Below are 18259 nucleotides of genomic sequence, written 5' to 3'. Positions count from 1 at the left end.
GCACACTTAATGTAGACATGTTAGTACTTTTTTTTACTGGTATCTATTATTTTGGACTCAATATTATGACCCTAAATACAAAATGCACAAGGCACAAAATTATCATCGTCTTGTTTACATGTTCCCAGAAGATGTCAACCAAATTGCCCCTTTGTCAGTGGAGGGAGTCACAGACGGACCTTGTTCTGAGTTTAATTTGTAACCATTTTTTGTTTTTTGAGAGATTTTATTGATATTACACTTAAAAGGAGTGACTCCTTTTTCAAGTCAGCTTTTTGGCTTTAGAATTGAATAATAATAATGCTTTTATTTTGGTGAGATGATGTAAGCAATGCACCAAAGCGTCCATGTAGTTTAAACACAACTATTCTCAACACATCCACTTTGGACCAAATAATTCCGGGTTTAATCTGCTTTGTGCTGTATCAGTATCCTCTGTGGTCTGCCTAACTAATATCTCGTTCAATAAACCACCTCCTCGCTGTCAGATGTCCATAGGTGTCTTTTGGGGGGCGAGCGGTGGCCGGTGTTTTCCGAAACGAGTCGAGTGGCTCCGAGAGAAGGAGCAGAGCCCGACATATTCTGAACATCTTCCAAATGTTGAGCCCGAGTCGTGAAGTGCATCTCTGGAGGGGGGCGAGGTTGAGAAGGAGGGAGACGACGAAGGAGAAAACAGACAACGATCGCACAGATTTTCACCTCTGAGAGCCTCCCGACGTCCCCGCTGCGACCGCACGGCAGCTCCAACCCGCCAATTAAAGGTGGGTCATTTTCTTCTCCTTTACATACATGTGCGGATGTGTGTGCTGGATGTGTGACTGGTGCGTGACGGGTTAAATTCTGCAGTTTTTTGGTTGATGCGCTTATCGGCTATCCCGGCTCGAGGTGACTGATGAGACTTGGAGCTGCGAGGTTTATCACCGCATTTTACTGGGAGCCAAGAAAGGTGTGAAATTATGTTCTTCCCGTTTAAACGGTGCCGGTTTCATCAAGGGCTTAGTTGAAATATTTTATCTTTTTTTTAAAATATATTTCTCGGCCTCTTTGATAGGATTCAAATTTATGAAAATAGCCTAAAAATGTTATGTGTGGAATGCCATTGAGTTTCTTTTTATAACAGGAACGCTTTCAAGCTGGTTATTAGTCCACCTTAATTGGACATATTGGGCTATATATTAGGCTTTAATAGCCTTCTACCATAATCACCATATGAAAATGGTAATTTAAAAAAAAATATTATGTACTCATCTCATTCATGACAGTCTTCATATGATATAGTTTTTGGTCCATCTATGCTCTATTAACTCTTAAAAGCTTGATAGCATCCATTATCTGGGAGGATGCTCTGGCCTGAAGGCTCTCTGGCTGCATCAGACTGCAGTATCCTGCTCATAGACTGTGGCCAGAGCTGCATGAAGGCTCCAAACAACACATGAGAGCAGTGGCTACATTATGATCTTATTTTTATCATGAACAAATTTCACATCTTCTCTTCTATCACCTCTCATAGTGTGTTTGTTAATACTGCACATAGCTCCACCAACCCCCGCCCCTCCCTTCCCTCATGTCCACTGATTTTAATGAATCTGACAGGTGCAAGTAATATGGTGGAAACCTGTCGAATCCTTTAGTACACTGCAGCCAGTTTTGGAGGAAAATAGGTTGTCGGCTGCTACAGGCCTCCTCTGAAAGATAAACTTCAGAGATTATACATTTGGGTTTTGTCTAGATGGGATATTCTGGTTGTTTGTTTCGTATCTTTTTTGCTCTGCTGATCTGAAACACGAGAAGAGTTGTTGTGATCTTTCAGAAATTTTAATAGATCCCATTTTGGTGGGGGGGGGGGGAAACATTTGTTGCACATTCATGCACTTTCACGTGTTTTTTCATGCGACAATGCTAATTTTTTCTTTTTTTGTTGCCTCATAATTTATAAATGTCAAGCACTGTAAGAACAGTTTGTACGTCTGTGTAAATGTGTCTAAGTTCACTTCAAGCATCCTTCTTCATCATTAGGGGGCTTGACCCCATGTTCCCCGCATCACTTGTGCACTTGTGCAAAGAAAGTGAAAATGAAAGAGAAATGATGAAGGGTAAAGACAGAGTTTGCTTTGTTCCCTACATCTGCAGTCACTAAAGGCATTTCCGCCTCTTTAAAGGCCGTGGACAAAGACCTGCCTGTCCCTTCAGTGAAGCAGGGAGTTTGGAGTTTGAAGGAACACAGGCACAGGCTTTGATTTCAGAGTGGGATACATTGCCGTGGATTATATAAGATAAGGAGGAGGAGAGGATGAAAGAGACGTGATGAAAAAGAGAGTGAGAAAGATCCAGAGAGAAGCGCAGAGAAAGTGGGAAATGAGACACATGCCCTGAGACAGTGAGCATTCGGGATAAGAGGAGTCATACTGAGAAGATAAAATGTAGTCGAAAAAAAGCGAGAGATGATACAAAACTGTCTAACAGAAGCACAGAAATTTCAGGTTTGCAGCCGAGGAGGACAGGGAGAGTTGAACGGGTTCATGGTGGTTGAAGGTATCACTACTAGACCTGAGAATGATGAAGTTGACAATAGAGAATGGAAGAAAAATAAAGATGAAGACTGAGTGAAGCTCTAGAAGTCAAGGGAGGATAGCAAACGGCAGGCTTGTCTGTGTGTATGGTTTGCAGCCTAAAGGAAAATGTATGAATACGCTTATTGTCTGTGCTTTCATGTGCTTGCGTGTTTGTGCTCATTGAGGCGGACCTTGTTGTGGTTTTGGCCTTAAATGCTCAAAATGACATAAACAAAGGAGAAGATTTGGATTTTTTTGCTGCACACATCCTGAACAGAAACTAGATTGTTTGTGGTGACTCCGTGACTGCTGTGACGAGCAGATGGACACGGTTCCCCTCTCTTTTTCTTCACTGTGAGCCAATCCCATGTTTCAGATTGGTATGAATTATATGCTGACTCTGACGGGGGTCAACAGTCAGATTTTTTGTCGGATGTTACAATCAGTTCTTGATGCTTCAAACGAGGCTTCAAACTCTGAGAAACAAAGATGGGGACTGCTGTTGTGAAATTACAGTCAATTGTGAAACATGACTGGACACTGAGAGTTTGTTTTTGCGAAGACACAAAGTTCTGTGACGCAGCTTTGTTCCATAATTGGTTTCAGATACAATAAAATCAGTGGGCTTTTAGGCTTTCAGCCCAGAATGTGGCGTGAGGATGTGGCAGACAGTGCACACAGCTGTATGAGGCCTTCTGGGAAACAGCAGTTCTGCTTGTCAGATTGTGACACTGTGAAATGTTAATTGTTCACATTAAATAAAAAGGAACAATGAGTGCCTCCTTGGTGTTGCACTTTAAAAATATGTTCATGTATGTAAAGACAGATGGCAGACACAGAAAATGCACACATGCTCACACACAGTGTGAGGAAGGCTTAACTCGTCATCATCTCCAGCAGGAATGAGATGTCTTATGACGTCTCTTGTGTTGCACAGAGACACTTCAATCATTACTGTGTGTTTATTAGCTGCTGCAAAGTGTGACTGTGAGCACTGCAGGTGTTCCCTCCCCATCCCCTCCTGGGCTTTGTAAATGAAAACTGCAGCAAAATCTCTTTTGTACAAACTGGCTTGATGTGCTGCCTCATATGCCTCAGTGTAGGAAAAGACCATTAACATTATATAATCTTCTCAATGTTTTAACTGAGTTCCCTTACAGCAGATCATGTGTTCCTGTGGAAAAGGTACTCAGCCTGCTGCTCTGTTATTCTGGACATTTCCTATGGGAAACCCAGCTGAGTCATTACACAGATCACCCTTATCTAAATTACCTTGAGGTTAATGAATTATTTTGTGTGGGAATTCAGACATGTCATCAAAAGGGAAGAGCCTAAGACATAAATGGCTGTTTATAAAGCCTTTAAACATCACTATCCCCAACACATAAACCGACTCATGACCCTAAGGTATGTTTTAAGTCCTAATGAAGTTCTCAGCATCTCAGCAAAGTCGGAAGTCCAGTAATATCCCCAGGCAATGGCAGATACATTTAATTTACAGGAAGTGAAAGATTATCTGCAGATAATCTCTTCAGGGAGAGCTTTTTGTTTTAGATTTTAGTATGATTAGATAGCCTAATTGAATTATTCTGCCTTATAAGGAATGACGCGAACGAAAGAAACAAAGAAAGACAGACACTGTTTAGTATAAATGATGAAACATATTTATAACATTATCATGAGATTGATGTACATATTTTGGCCTGATAATGATCATTTTCCAGTTCATAGATAACCCTGGCTGCCTGCTTCTCAGATGCTGCACTGTGATCCCTGCAGGTGTTCCTCCTGGTCCCCTCCTGGGCTTTTAAAATGAAAACCACAGGACAGTTTCTTTTGCCCCGACCCATTGATGTGTTGCCTCTGATGTCTCTGCACAGAAGGAGGCCTTTCAAATCATCAGTATCCCCTCAGTGCTGCAATTAATCGGAATTCTTCTCAGAAACTTTCTCAGGGTGTCGCAGAAATTACATTTTGCGCAGTTCCCTTTCACGTTTTGGACATTTCTTGTCTGAATATATTGTACATACATTTTTATGGGTTGTCCTACTGAGAGGATCCATTGTAGGGTAATTTTAGGAGATGTTACTCTGATAAGAGTCTACAATGATCATGGCAGACTTCATGGGAAAAGGTTTCTATTGGAAGGAACATTTTACACTTTAGATTAGTGACAGTGACATTTTAGAGGATCACTTCTAACCTGTGCATTTATTGTGTGTGTTGTATGTTGGCAGGGAACCAATGAAAAGATTTCCATTAAATTTGTTGCACTGATTAATGTTGGCCCAAATATTGGGTGCAGGTGATCTGAATCAAGGATTTAGGCCAGAAAAATGTCACATTGTAGACTCAAACTACATTAGTCACTTTAGTCCAGATCTTAATTGGTTTTCATGATTTCCAATTAATTCCCTGTATAAAGACAAACTGTCCAAATATGAATTTATGTACAAATATGTAGGCAGTAAAATTTTTTTGCCTATAATGTTGACTTTCTCTGAAAATATATATTGTCCTTTTTCTCTCCAGACGTAAAAGAATCAGTCAAGATGGTGACAATCGTTGTGATTGCAGTCAGCTTTCTGATCACCACAGGTATGTAAAAACAAAATGGTCATGTCCTTTCCTCAAGTAGTGATAGTGAAATATTTCAATTGTGTATTATTCCACCGATGTCAGTGTGCAGTCTTTTGATAATTAACTGATCATTCTACACTCATTTTCTCTGCAAACGTTTTGAATTAATAGTTTTATGGTTTAAGAATAGTTTTATGGTGTTGGAACTGGCAAAATGTTTAATATATAATAAAAAATTATATAATAGAGAAGAAAACACTCAGAAACTGTACTTCAGTCAAAGTGTTTAAAAAATAATTCACATATTTGATGTTACCTTTAATGATTATTTTTGAATCTTTATTTACAGCTCTTTCTGCTCCTGTAAAAGGTAAAACTGTTGTGCATCATTTATAATTCTGACCCATCCATTACAAATTATAAGCTTTCCTTATCCTCTGATGAGTTTGTTTCTTTTATCCACCTTATTATCCAGGTGATGGAGAATCCACAACCTTATTCCATGGGGAGGATTTCCACATCCTGCTGCCCTCGCTCATGGTGGAGGTGACGTTTTGGAACAAGTCCGCTCCTCGGTCATCTGTTGTGGTCCTGATGACGGGGGGCACCACTATAGTCGGCGGTCGGGCCAAAATCAACCGCCACCTCAGCCACGTCGTTATAGAGGCTGTGGACGAGGGAGACGAGGGCATGTACACTGTGAAGAATCCTGACAAACCAGATTATGTCAAACGCATTTCGCTGATAGTCAGAGGTACTGGATGACATGACACATTAGAACTATTTCCATCATTCACAGTGGCTTATTTCAGCATTTCTGCATTAAATACTTTCACTTTCAATACTTAAATTTGCTAACGATATTACTGTGATGGAAATTTTTGAAATGAAGTGAAGAAGTCAGAGGAGACCATTCTGGGTGACAACACAGGGATGTTTATTGACAACAGCTCATACGAGGAGAGAGATTACAACATGTGGCCGTGACCAGTTGCTAAACCTCTCTGCCTGAACTCTCCCACAGGCTCAGTTATAAGGAACACATTCTTCCTGATAAGAAAGGAATGTTTCCTTCCCGCTTAACAGTGAGTCTGCTAGGCTGTGTGAGTAGAATCAACACTCATCTTGAAACAGTTAGTTCATGAGGTTGGGGTGTCCTAATGTGGCGTTTACCCCACATCAGAGGAGTCAGGCCCGAACAACAGAGTTTCCCTGACTTCTGTGCTTTCACCAGAAAAGTTGTACTTTCAATTCTGGACTTTTACTTTTTGTGAAGTATTTTCACATGGTGATTTTGTTTCTTTAATATGTAAGGATCTAAATACTTCCAGGATGACATCACAGGTACAACTACAGGATGAAGAATAAAGCTCTCACATCTGATCTGAAGTCAAAATCACCATGTTGTCGTTTCAACCACTTTAATCATACAGTCAGCAGCTGAATAAACCTCACATTTGGACAACCCATTTTCCCATTTGTGTTACAAGTTGCAGCAATGTTGACTTTGTACTCTGACTGGCAATTCAGATGAGATTAAACACACAAACCTGATAGAAGGAGGGAATGATTCAAAGGCGCAAAGGGAGGAGTGGGCTTAAACCCAGCACGGATGAAAATGATTCCAGTACGTGGAGGAAGTACCATATGGAGGCAGTAATGGGTTGTTAGGTGATGAAGAGGTGTGTGTGTGTGTGTTTGTGTGTGTCCTCGGTGTGAGAGCATGCTGGAGCTGTGAGGCAGTAATTATGCAGCTCTTTAACTACCAACTGACTCCCCTCTCCATCCCTCCCTGCTGTTTTCCTGTCTTTATCTTGTCTTTACTCTCTTTCCCTCTATTCTGGTTTGTGTCCCTACCCCTTCATTCCCGTCACCCTGATATTTTTGGATCAGTGCTCCTTCGTTTCTCTGCAATCTGTCCCCTTTTCGCCACATCTGTCAAGCTATTCCTTCATCCTCTCTCCTCCTCACTCCTTCACCTCTAACTGTCCTTTGTCTCACTAAAAAAAAAAAAAAAAAAAATCTGTTTTCTTTCTTCACTTCAAGCAAATAAACTCGCTTTCTGTGTTCATTTCTGCTTAAATGTCAGTCAATTTCTGGTCCGCTATAATTAGACTTGTTGCTTATTTTTTTTTACCAAAGAACAAGGTGCTCATCGCCCTGCTTTTGTGTTCTAGATTGCTCCAACGAGCAGATCATCAAATATGGAGACAACTACCGTATTCCGTTGTCAGGGGTGGAACGTCCCATCACCCTGGAGTACAGGCGCAGTGCTGTGGAGGCCAACGAAACAAATAAGTAGGGTCAACAAAATTGCATTGATATCTTGGGTTGATGCTGAGACAGTATGCCATGCTCTTTGACTTTCTCTCCTGCAGACCTGCTTTGGTGCTGCTGACCACCACAGGGTTGTCCGCGGAGCCCTATCAGGGTCGTATCAGCGTCAGTGATCGTTACGTTACCCTCAGCACTGTTACGGGTGCAGATGAGGGCAGCTATACTGTCTGGGATAGCAGAGGTGTCATCCAAAGAAAAGTGTGTCTCAATGTCAAAGGTGAGAGTGCAAATAAAGACAAACCATTTCTTCTTCCATGCTTGACTTGTTGTAAATGACCAGACCCTTGTTGTTGTTGTTGTTCCTTTCTAGTTTTTAAGCTTCAACGTTTGCCATAATGGCTTTTTAAAAACTCAAATGTTAATGGGCTCTTGCCGGCTAATGCATAGATGATCCATGGGTTTGTAAGCAGAGCTGTGATGTATTTCTCCCCTCTCTGTTTGTCCTTCAGAACACAAAGAGTTTGTGACCCTGCCGTACGGTAAAAGACTGAAGATCAACCTCCTACTCAACAGCTCTTTGGTGCAGCTCTACTACAGCCTCAAGACAGACCCCACACCCCATCTGCTGCTGGACAAGGGAGAATTTACAAGTGTAACTAGGGCCTCTTATTTCTATATAGTCCCACCACTCTTGTGGTTATTTGTTTTCTGTATTTTACAGTTTTTTCATGTCAAGGGTGCAAATGTCTGTGTTTTCATCGTAGGCCCAGGTGGAAATGGATCTCCAGGGCCGTCTCTCTTTGGAGGGTTCGCTGGTTTTTCTGAATGATGTCAAGGTTGCAGATGCAGGCCAGTTCAAAATTACAGACATGCAGGGATTCACTGTGTCCACCATCAACCTGGAAGTACAACGTAAGGAAGGAGTGGGGCTAAGACGGACTGGTTAAAAATTTAAGGCTTAAGCAAAGGGTTACATTGATGTGAAAGTAGCTATTGGGTGGTATGAAAGGATAGTAGGCAAAATAAGGGTTCTGTACTTCAGTAATTAAAAAAAAAAAAAAATGAAAGAATAATCTCTTTCTTTTGTCTGCTGTATTCATGCATTGGAATTTCAAGTCATCAATGAAAGGTCAGTTGAATTATTTACCCTCCTACTCCTGTCCTTCTCTCCCCTCCTCCACTTTGCCTCCTTGTAGCCTACAGGATGGAGTCACTGTTTGTGGCCATCATTGCACTGTTGGGCCTGCTGGTTTTCCTTCTGCTGGTCTGCCTGCTGTCCTGCCTGATCAAAGTGAAGAAGAGGGCAAAGAGGGCTGCTGCCTTGGAGAAGATTGCCCAGAATGCTGGCAAAGAGGATGAGGGAGAGGCCTTCAGACAGGTTGGAAGAACACATGCAACTGGCAATGTGAGGACGACGATGATGTATATTCAGATATAGTGAATGACTTTTGTTTTGTATCTGTGTGCATCTTCACAGGTGGTCAAGAACATCACCAAACTCAGTGAGGAATCCAAGCATTCCCAGGCTGACAATACAGAGAAATCTCAGAGCACCGAGGTGGACATTAAAGTAAGGACGTGTGATATTTTGCTCTTAAAACTGAATCATTATAAGGTTTTAATAATGTCTCAATTTGTATACTGTTTTCTGCATTTAGACAGTTGCAGCTTATTCAGAATGATGCTGCTAGAGTCCTCACTAAGATCAAGAAAGTGGATCACATCAGTCCAGGTCTCAGATCTTTGCACTGGACTTTATAACGTTCCCATTGGTTTATAACGCTTTGAATGGTTTAGGGCAAAAATACTTTTCTGACCTGTTGCTATGTTGTGAGCCATTTTGACCTCTTAGGTCTTCTGGGACAGGTCTGCTTTCTGTCTCCAAAGTCAAAAATAAACAAATAAATACAGCTTTCAGTTTTTATGCACCACATATCGAGAACAAACTCCCAGAAAACCTGAGGTCTGCCCCAACTCTCAGTTGTTTTAAATCAAGGCTGAACACATTTCTGTTTGCCACTGCCTTTTATTGAGTTAAATTTATTAAAAACCTTGCACTGCACTATGACTGCGCTGTGACTTCTCCTATTTTATTCAATTTTAGCTTCTTATTATCTTCCAAATTGTTTTACAATTTTGAAAAAACCTGTTGATATGCTCCTTTTATACTTCCTTGTGTGTCTGTTACAATCTTGTCTTAATGTCACTTTGAATTTCCTTTAAAAGATCCAAGTTATACAAATATACTTGCCTTACTTTGTTGTCTTCCTGAACTCAGGGTCTGGAGGTTTCCTCTAAAGAGGTTGGGGTCGATAATCTAGAGACCAGTGACTCTGGCGTTGGCTTTAACACTGCGCTCCCACTGGACACTGACACTGATGTCCCAGATCAAATCCCTGACTCTGAGGCTGTAAGCATCTCTGTTACTGCTGAACCCAAACCAAGTCCTCTGTCTGCTGCCGAGTCCAAGGCAAGTACTCCACCAGCTATGGAAATTAAGCCCAGTCCAGTATCTGAAACTAAAGTCAGTCCAATTCCTGAGACCAAGAAAACCCCTGATCAGCCTGTTGCAGTCAAGTTGAATCCACCAAAACCAGCAGATGTTAAACTTAGCCCAACCCCGAGCCCCAAGACTGGTCTGAGTCCAGCTGATGTAAAGCCTTCCCCCAGCCCAGCTCCGAGCCCCAAGCCTGGTCTGAGTCCAGCTGATGTAAAGCCTGCACCCAGTCCAAGTCCGGAGCCCAAGCCTGGTCTGAGTCCATCTGATGTAAAGCCTGCACCCACTCCAAGCCCGGAGCCCAAGCCTGGTCTGAGTCCAGCTGATGTAAAACCTGCACCAAGCCCAAGCCCAAGCCCGGAGCCCAAGCCAGCTGTTCCCAAAGCAACCACTCCGACACCCGAGAGTAAGAGTACCTTAGCACCCGCTCCTGAGCCCCCTGAAGCAACCACACCGGAACCCATTACCAACGGTACACCTGAGCCAGGGCTGGACTCCAAACCAAGCCCAGATCATGCTGATATCATTGGAGCCTCGGCTCCAAAAGCAGTCCCGCCTAAAACCCCTGAAGTGGAACAGAAATCTACTGGTGCCGTATTAGAGGCTAGTAAAGATGGCACCGGGGCTGAGGATTCATCCACCACCACCTGAGAACTGCACCTGCAACAACACAAAGGAAGCCCCACAAATCTTCTCCATCTACCACCACTGCAGACAATCGAACACCCCCTACCAAATAATGAGGAAACCACTGCAGCTGGGGCGAGGACGTCAATTTTACTTGTCTAATGCCTGAATACAATTTTACCTTCAACATGGAATCTCACTTGTCTCTAACTAACGCGAAAACCTTTGAGACTTTCTGATTCAAAAAACTCTTCACATGATAAACGCGCCCTCTGACTGTTATACATTTTAGTTGTACACACCTCGCAACTTTTTTTTTTTTTTTTTGTAACTTCACAGTAAAACTGCCAGACTGCAAATTACATCCTTTGCAGAGTTTACAACTTAAATGTTAACTCCACATAAGGTCTTTTCTAAAATATCCCAACAGGTTTACAACATTTCATTATATATACATACTAGACTTACTTATTTGACCTGAGCCAACCACTGGTTTCCCCTTAGATGCTTGTTCCTCTATCAGCGTGTGGATAAAGCAGACAAAAGGCATATAATCTCAAGCCTACTGAAAAGTGTGATGGCATCAAAAATCCTCTGATCACACTTGACACTGTTGTTGATGTTGTGTACATAGCTGAAATTTAGATTTGTTTCACTTGTCCCAGTTCTCTTGCTTCAAAAACATCCACAATACATGATCACATACTGAATAAAAGAGTTTTGCGTAACTTTAACCCCACAAAAAATATACTAATAATACTAACACTAGTATTTATAGTCTGAGATTAAGATTCGTGCTCCCAGTGTATATCTCAGATTTTTTAAATGTATTTTGCAGACTGATCCCTAAAGTCTGTATCAACAACTTTACAGTGTTTGATCTGGATTTCTCGATGGCTCTGTAAAAATCCAAGTAGTCTTACAGTTTAATAGGAAACTCGTGCCAACAGAAACTTCAGGCACTCAATAGGACCACCCTGTTCCCGCTGTGCGTTGGGCTTCTCAAAGATGAAACACTGAATCAAAGTGTGTGGTAAGTTCAAATAGTTACAAAATGCTTCTTTTGCTTGCTTATTTCTTCTTCTTTTTTTTTTGCGTTCTTCTCTCTGCTGGTTTCCCCTCGTCTTTTCGTATTTTTGTTCTTTTTGTCTGTTTTGTCCTCCCTTGATGCTCATCCTTCTTTCCTCCCTTCTTTCTCTCCCGCTGTCTCCTTTCATTTGCTTGGCGTCCTTTTAAATACTTCAATATATGGCCTTTTGACAGAAATTAGAACATAAACTTAGTGATTTGTTTTTTATTCAAACTAGATATTAAAGTACAAGGTTGTTTCTATGCCTTTGTCCCTGTAAAATCTGGCAAAAGCTTAAATATTTATGCCTTGTATCTTCACTGGCTCCAAAATACTCCCACAGTATCAGGCCTTTGTTAATGCCATGACACTTTCATCCCAAAGCTGGTCTGTGTGAGCTCAGAAGGACATGGATGTCCAGTCAAAACATTTTGATCTCATTTGAAACTCTTGTGTGGTGCAGAGGAGGTGTGCAGAAAACATTTGCATGTGACAAAATGCATGTCTCTACTTCATGTTTTAACCGGCCACTGGCAAACCGATGACTGTCCAGGTTTGATGCACTGAAATCGACGACAAGCATTTTGGATTCTTTGACAGAAGCACAAAAAAACAGCCATGAAAATTCAAACAAACAATCAGAGAAAAGTAGGAAAATTATGAGTAGATCCATCAACAATAAATGGGCCTTTCTGTGTAACTTTCCTGACAAATAGATTTTTCTTGTGAGTAAATAATGAAGATGTTGTGTCAGCATCTTAAAAAGCCATAAGACAAGGTAAATTTTGATGTCAGATTTGATACTAATATATCAACTAAAATTACGAAATAATAATAATAATAATAATAATTGTTAAATAAATATATAAATTAAAATCAAGGTGCCTCAATGTTAAATGGATGAACAGTATCAGTTAGATGTATTTCACATGGACAAAATGACATTTTAATATTAAATGTGTGAAACACTGTCTATGCCTCGATCTGCCTGGGTCTGTGAGGGAACCACAAACCCATTTGGCTATACTGACAATGCTCTTTATACAGATGCGTAAACCACACACTTCAGCCTTGTAAATATTGCATGTGTATGCTAGTTTAACCCCCCATATGATTGAATGTTTTTAGTGTATAGAACAGTTGTTGTATTATAAAAAAAACTAATCTAAATTTCTCACCAAACTTAAATCTAATATAAGAATCTATACGCACATACAATATACTATATAAACTAATATTCACTAATGTCTTGAAATAATTTAACAACCAAATATTGTATAAATCCATGAAGACTATATTAGCTCTTTTTAGATCAATTATCTGCATTATTGCCATTCCAACCTGATGATACTCACAGCATACAGTATCTCTCACACTAATTACATGTTGTATTAAAATGTTTAACCGATGTCACTTGAAGCATTGACTGCAGCATGCCCACGACATGTTCTGAACGACAGAAGTTGTGTCTGTGTGTGAGTGACCAGAGGTGTGATGTTTTAACGTTGCTATCATTGTGTGTGTCGGGGATTTATGCGTTTCAAGTCTGTATGCCTCTATGACGCACGCATCTATGAGTGTGAGTGACTGTGTGCTGAATCAATGCACAGGTAGTTTGTGCAGAATGAAACAAACTAATGTACTTTTATGCGTGCTTCTCCATCTGTTGTAAGGTGTCCATGTGCCTGCTTCAATCGTCTTGCAATGTGAAGAAAACAAGTGCTGTGTTGAAGTTATGAGTGCGAATGTGTTTAAAAGCCACAAAAAATTGTAAAAGATATTGATATTAGAGTGACTTTTGTCTTTGTTTTAGTGCCTAACATGTATATTGGATAGTTGGCCTGTATTCTTTCATTAGCCACTTCCTAATGGCACCTTTGTCTTATTAGGTATGATATTCACAGATGTAGAACACCTGGATGAACCAAGTGATACCACTGACTGGTCTAAGATGTGTTAATGTGGATAGAAATGATGAAAGAGAATCTGACCTGACTTGATTATAAATACCAACTGTTGAGTGCACTTTATTTGTAAGTGAGGGTGTTTTCATCAGTCGAGTCAGTTGCCTAATTTGGAGTATGTGAGCGAATTCATGATAGCAGGAGAAGAATGACAAAGCTCTGTGTGGGTAACACTCTGGGTTATTATTGTGGAAAGCAATTGATGAGAGATGGCTGAAACAGCCATTCTGTGCACCACCGCTACTGTGTATTGTCAGTGACTGTAAAAACCAATCCACTCAAAGTGAGTCGGGATGTGAGAGAGCCAGATCGTGAGTGGTGGTCATGACGAGCCTTTGTTTTACACATTACCAGCATCTCAAAGAAGGCTCAGTCTAGTGGGATCAGTTATTACATCTGACTGGTGTCAGAGGGATTGTAGTTTCATGCTCACCTCTGATAAATCACTAATAGAAACCGCTACTGTTCATACCACTGGTACTCCTTGCACTACGTGAGTTGTCTCTGCCCTCTCTGATTACTGCTGCTGTACTGGCCTGGTTGTGGTGTGATGTCCCACGTGGTCTCTCTATAATCCTTTTTTGCACAACACTTCACACAGATGTTTTGTAAAGACATTTTTTTCTCCTTTATTTCATGTCTAAAACTAAGAATAAACAGAAGATTATGACATTTGCTGTCTTGTTGTCTTAGTTTTCCTTCTCTCTGAACAGCACACAGGCAGGAGGACAGTTCAGACTCAGAGCTGTCCTTTCCACCTCAGTGAGTTATCTCACTCAATGTCAACTATCATTTGCTCTGAGTATCACGCGCCATTTTCTCACCCACTAAACCCACTGCACGGTTTTGAGCTGCCATTACCTCGTCAGGACATGTCATAGCAGAGCAGGCACAACAGAGATATTTATAAACAGGCCAAAGATAACGTCATAATGCTGTTCCCACCTGTCATGAAGCTTCAGGATGGCAGCAAATTACAATCATGCTTCCCCATCTATGAACTTTATTCCCGAATCATCTCAGTTCAGGCATTTAAGAAATCACAGTGAAATCAGATAAATAATAAGAACAGAAAGTAATTTTTGGTTACAGTAACAGCCATGTATTTTCAAAAAGATTTATGTGGATTTTTACACACGCTCAGCAAGTAGTAGCTAGTGATCATTTTCATTATTGATTCCTCTAATTATTATTTTCTTGATTTATGGATTGATTGTTTTGTCTGTAAAATGCCAACAATACTCCTAAAATTCAAGGTGACGTCTTCAAATGATATGTTTTGGCAGACCAACAAACCAAAAGATATTCAGTTCATTTTCACATATTAAGAAGAGCATTTTAAAATCAAACTAAAACAGACAATTTATTGAACTGAGGATGCTGAAACGAGCATATTACTCAAACAATTAACTGATAATCAAAATGATTACTGAGTCATTTTTCTTTCCAATGATTAATCGATTAATTGAGTAATTTGTACAGCTCTAAAATGCAATAATAATTCTACTAACATGAAATTAAGAATCTGTATTGGAAATAATTGATTTATTAGCCATAAGTCATGTATTGTATATAATATATATAGATATATACTGTACTGTATATACTGTATATACTGTGCATTTTTATATTTTATATTTTTTACTGCTATTTTACTGCTATTTTATTGCTTTTCTATTATTCTATTATTATCTTATTGCTTCTGTATGCTGCTGTAGCGAAAAAAAAATTCCCCTCGGGGATTAATAAAGTAACTACCTAACCTAAGAACAGCTTCTTATAGTGAAGGGTTAAAGACCTTAATCGCCGCTGTGTTCTTTCCATCATCTACATCACATGGGTTGTAGAAGGGAAAGAGACGGACCGCAACAGTTCCCATGGAGAAGGTGTAGATCGGCCCCATGGTAACAGCATTATAGAAAGACACCTCCTCCTTCTCACAGTCTAAGAACACGCCAACGCGGATAAGGCGGAGAGACACGTTGACCTTGGTGGGCTTTGGGTCAGTGCAGGCCAGGATAGATCCATCCTTCAGGGCCAGGGTCCAGAGGCCACTGGAGGTGCCAGTAGCAGCCATCTCCCCTCTTGGGATATCTTCTCGTGCCACACCCAACCTCCACGCTGTCTTGCTGCCCACCTCCACCTCCCAGTAGTGTCGGCCTGTGATGAAGCCCTGATGGCCCAGAACGCAGTAATAATAGTGGAACCGGCGAGGGTTGGCCGGAATATCTTTCGTGTCTTTATCCTCCTCAAACCAAACCGAGGTGCAGGACTGAGACAGGGACAGATTAGGGTGGGCTGTTTCAGGGTCAAAGGTCACTGATGTTATATCTATAGGCAGACACAAATTGAGTATGGTGAGTTTTGCTCTTGATATCCATGTGTTCGATTAAGTGGTGTATACATACATACTTGGGTAGAGGCAGCTCTTCATGTGCTTCCATATCCTGTACTGGATGGGCCCCACAAACTGGCCAGAGCGGACCTCTGTGTCCACCTCCGCTGGAGGAACAAAGCTGACCTGAGACCTGCTCAGACAGAGCAGGAAGAAGGAAGGACTGAATTCTGGACAGCAGAATGTCAGTCCGGCAGACACACTACAGTGAAGATAATGGCGATGGATTGATATCAACCGTGCATACACACGAGAATAATGATTTGGTGGAGATGTTGGAGACAGTAACAAAAATGAAGTATTAGTCTGATAAAACCACACTATGAGAAAACTTGCCTTTTTATGAGATCTTGAAGTTCCTGCAATGAGAGAAACAGTATCGATTTTTGGTGGTAATCAGTTAAAATAATATGATTCAGCACTTTTCATGACCACAAACAGTTTCCTTTTTGCTGGCCAATGCATTGTCTGCCCTTTGTCCTTTCACTTTTAAATGAGAAATTGATTTTGACTCGCAAAACTAGGCAAATCGACTCTTTAGTCAATCAATGTCTAGAATTGATTGACTAAGCACCAATGAGGTACTGCAGAACAGCTAACAAAGTGAAAACGCACTTCTAAAATTGGGTCCCTCTAATGTAAACCTGCAGGGTCACATGATTTGCAGCAGCTTGAGGTTTGAAGGAGTTCAAATGGGATGAACAGTTGTAGACTGTTCTATTCAAACGTCACATGTGAGTTTGTCAAAAGCCCGGGGCAGAACACAGTGACCGTGGATGAACCCACGTGTTGCTGCTCCTCACTCACACGAGATCAACTTAAATCCAAATTTTCATCCTTCCCATCACCATATATACCTTTGAAGTACATTCAAGCCAACTATAACTCAAACTTTCATAATCAGATCTGTATGTTCATGTCTTCTTTTTCAGTGAAAACTCTTGCTCACTTTGAGCAGCTTTGGACTGTCCTCCTCAGCCAGTTTGCTGTTGAGCACTGTGATGCCTCTCTCCAGGTCTTTCACTTGCTCTGATATTTTCTTCTCTCTCCCCTTGAGCTGCTTCAGTTGTTTCTGTCTCTCCCTCCGCAGTCGCTCCAGGTCCTTACACTCCTCCTCATCCAGGAAGCGATGGAGGTTCTGAAACTCAGCTCGGATTTCCCGCTCCAAGCCATCAAACCTGGTCTGAAAGATGAAGGGAAAAATGGAAAGATAATAATTCAGTGTACATCTAACTAAAAGTTAAACATTACAGTTCAACTGAAAATGTTGTGCATGAAATGAGTGTCTTTTTGAATTAATAATGTTGCCACAGTACCTCGACTTCCACTGAGTCTATGTACGTCTCTGTCTCTGCTTCTTTGCACTCATCTACCTCATGCTTGATTCTTTTAATAGCCTGGAAAAGCTTTTCCTGTAACGCACAAAGGAGACTGAAAATTGGAGAAAAAATGCAAAGGGAACAGAAGTGGTACTGATTTAATATTCTGAAAACTGAGTTGGTTTGCCAATGAAGTACGACCTTTCAAATAAATACAGTCACGTTGGTAGAAATAATGTGTCTCGTGTCAGCTGCTCTAAATACAGTAGCAGCAGGTGAAAACCATAAAACATGAAGCTTACCTTGTGATCGCAGAGGAGGCTTTTATAGCAGTTGTTGTTGGTGTCTTTGGTGTGGTTTTGGTACATTCCAGTTTTTTGCATCCAAAAAGATCTCTGAGAAATTGAAATAAAAGTGATGAAGTAAGAAGGAGAGAGAAAGCGAAGGACATCTAAAGGTATTAATAGAGGGAGCGAAAGAGAGAAAGAGCAAGAGAGGTAAAAACACACATGCCAGCACGATGAAAACCTCAGTTAGACTACGATCAGACAAATACAGAAACAAGGACATACATCCAAGCAGAAAATTAATAAGAGAAAATGTATTGACAAGCCCAGTTCACTAGCCACAGCCTGACTTGAGACTATATGGATCCATTAAAAGGAGGGGTGGGAAAGAGGCAGATGACTGGAGCTGCCAGGAGGGCTGGCTGGGTGGTTGGCTGCAGCAATTTATGGCAGCAGACATAAAGTCTATTTTTGTCTGCCAGTGTCTTTGGAAACGAGAGGGGTAGTCAGATATTGCGTTTCATATCGGCAGTTGTTTTGCCTGGATGGGAGACAATACATGTTTATTTTTGCAAGGTGGCTCTCTAATGTCTGGGGAGTTAGTCGATCCACCGCTGCAACTATGACCTATTACAGTGCTGGCTTTGGAAGTAAATATGCTGTTTAGAGATGCTGCAGAGTTTCATATTGTC

The 18259-nt window shown here is 41.0% G+C and overlaps 2 protein-coding genes across 7 annotated transcripts; one reads left to right on the top strand and one right to left on the bottom strand.

The window, feature by feature from the left end:
* Positions 1 to 499: 499 nt before the first annotated feature.
* LOC138194038 (uncharacterized) lies at positions 500 to 14238 on the top strand. 2 transcript variants are annotated; one of them, XM_069142422.1, is made up of 11 exons: positions 500 to 761; positions 5085 to 5150; positions 5482 to 5502; positions 5608 to 5886; positions 7310 to 7430; positions 7511 to 7686; positions 7919 to 8061; positions 8174 to 8321; positions 8606 to 8787; positions 8887 to 8979; positions 9688 to 14238. In XM_069142422.1, exons 2-11 carry the CDS (start codon positions 5105 to 5107, stop codon positions 10555 to 10557), a joined length of 2079 nt encoding a protein of 692 aa, XP_068998523.1. In that variant the 5' UTR covers positions 500 to 761; positions 5085 to 5104; the 3' UTR covers positions 10558 to 14238. The 2 variants fall into 2 exon arrangements, with proteins under 2 accessions (XP_068998523.1, XP_068998524.1); XM_069142423.1 differs by lacking the exon at positions 500 to 761 and adding an exon at positions 848 to 946.
* A 314-nt stretch (positions 14239 to 14552) lies between these two features.
* LOC138194039 (zinc-binding protein A33) lies at positions 14553 to 17954 on the bottom strand. 5 transcript variants are annotated; one of them, XM_069142425.1, is made up of 7 exons: positions 17790 to 17954; positions 17583 to 17675; positions 17278 to 17373; positions 16911 to 17144; positions 16298 to 16320; positions 15979 to 16094; positions 14553 to 15897 (listed from the first exon to the last, which is right to left on the bottom strand). In XM_069142425.1, the coding sequence occupies exons 2-7, from the start codon at positions 17661 to 17663 to the stop codon at positions 15344 to 15346; spliced, it is 1104 nt and encodes a 367-aa protein (XP_068998526.1). In that variant the 5' UTR covers positions 17664 to 17675; positions 17790 to 17954; the 3' UTR covers positions 14553 to 15343. The 5 variants fall into 5 exon arrangements, with proteins under 5 accessions (XP_068998526.1, XP_068998525.1, XP_068998527.1 ...); XM_069142424.1 differs by having other exon boundaries at positions 17583 to 17731; positions 17853 to 17954; XM_069142426.1 differs by having other exon boundaries at positions 17853 to 17954.
* Between the last annotated feature and the right edge of the window lie 305 nt (positions 17955 to 18259).

The sequence above is a fragment of the Embiotoca jacksoni genome, unplaced genomic scaffold, assembly GCF_022577435.1.
Source record: "Embiotoca jacksoni isolate LCO1_2020_lvr unplaced genomic scaffold, fEmbJac1.0.p SCAF_11, whole genome shotgun sequence".
Lineage (NCBI taxonomy): Eukaryota > Metazoa > Chordata > Actinopteri > Embiotocidae > Embiotoca > Embiotoca jacksoni.
This window is presented reverse-complemented; position numbering and strand designations above follow the sequence as displayed.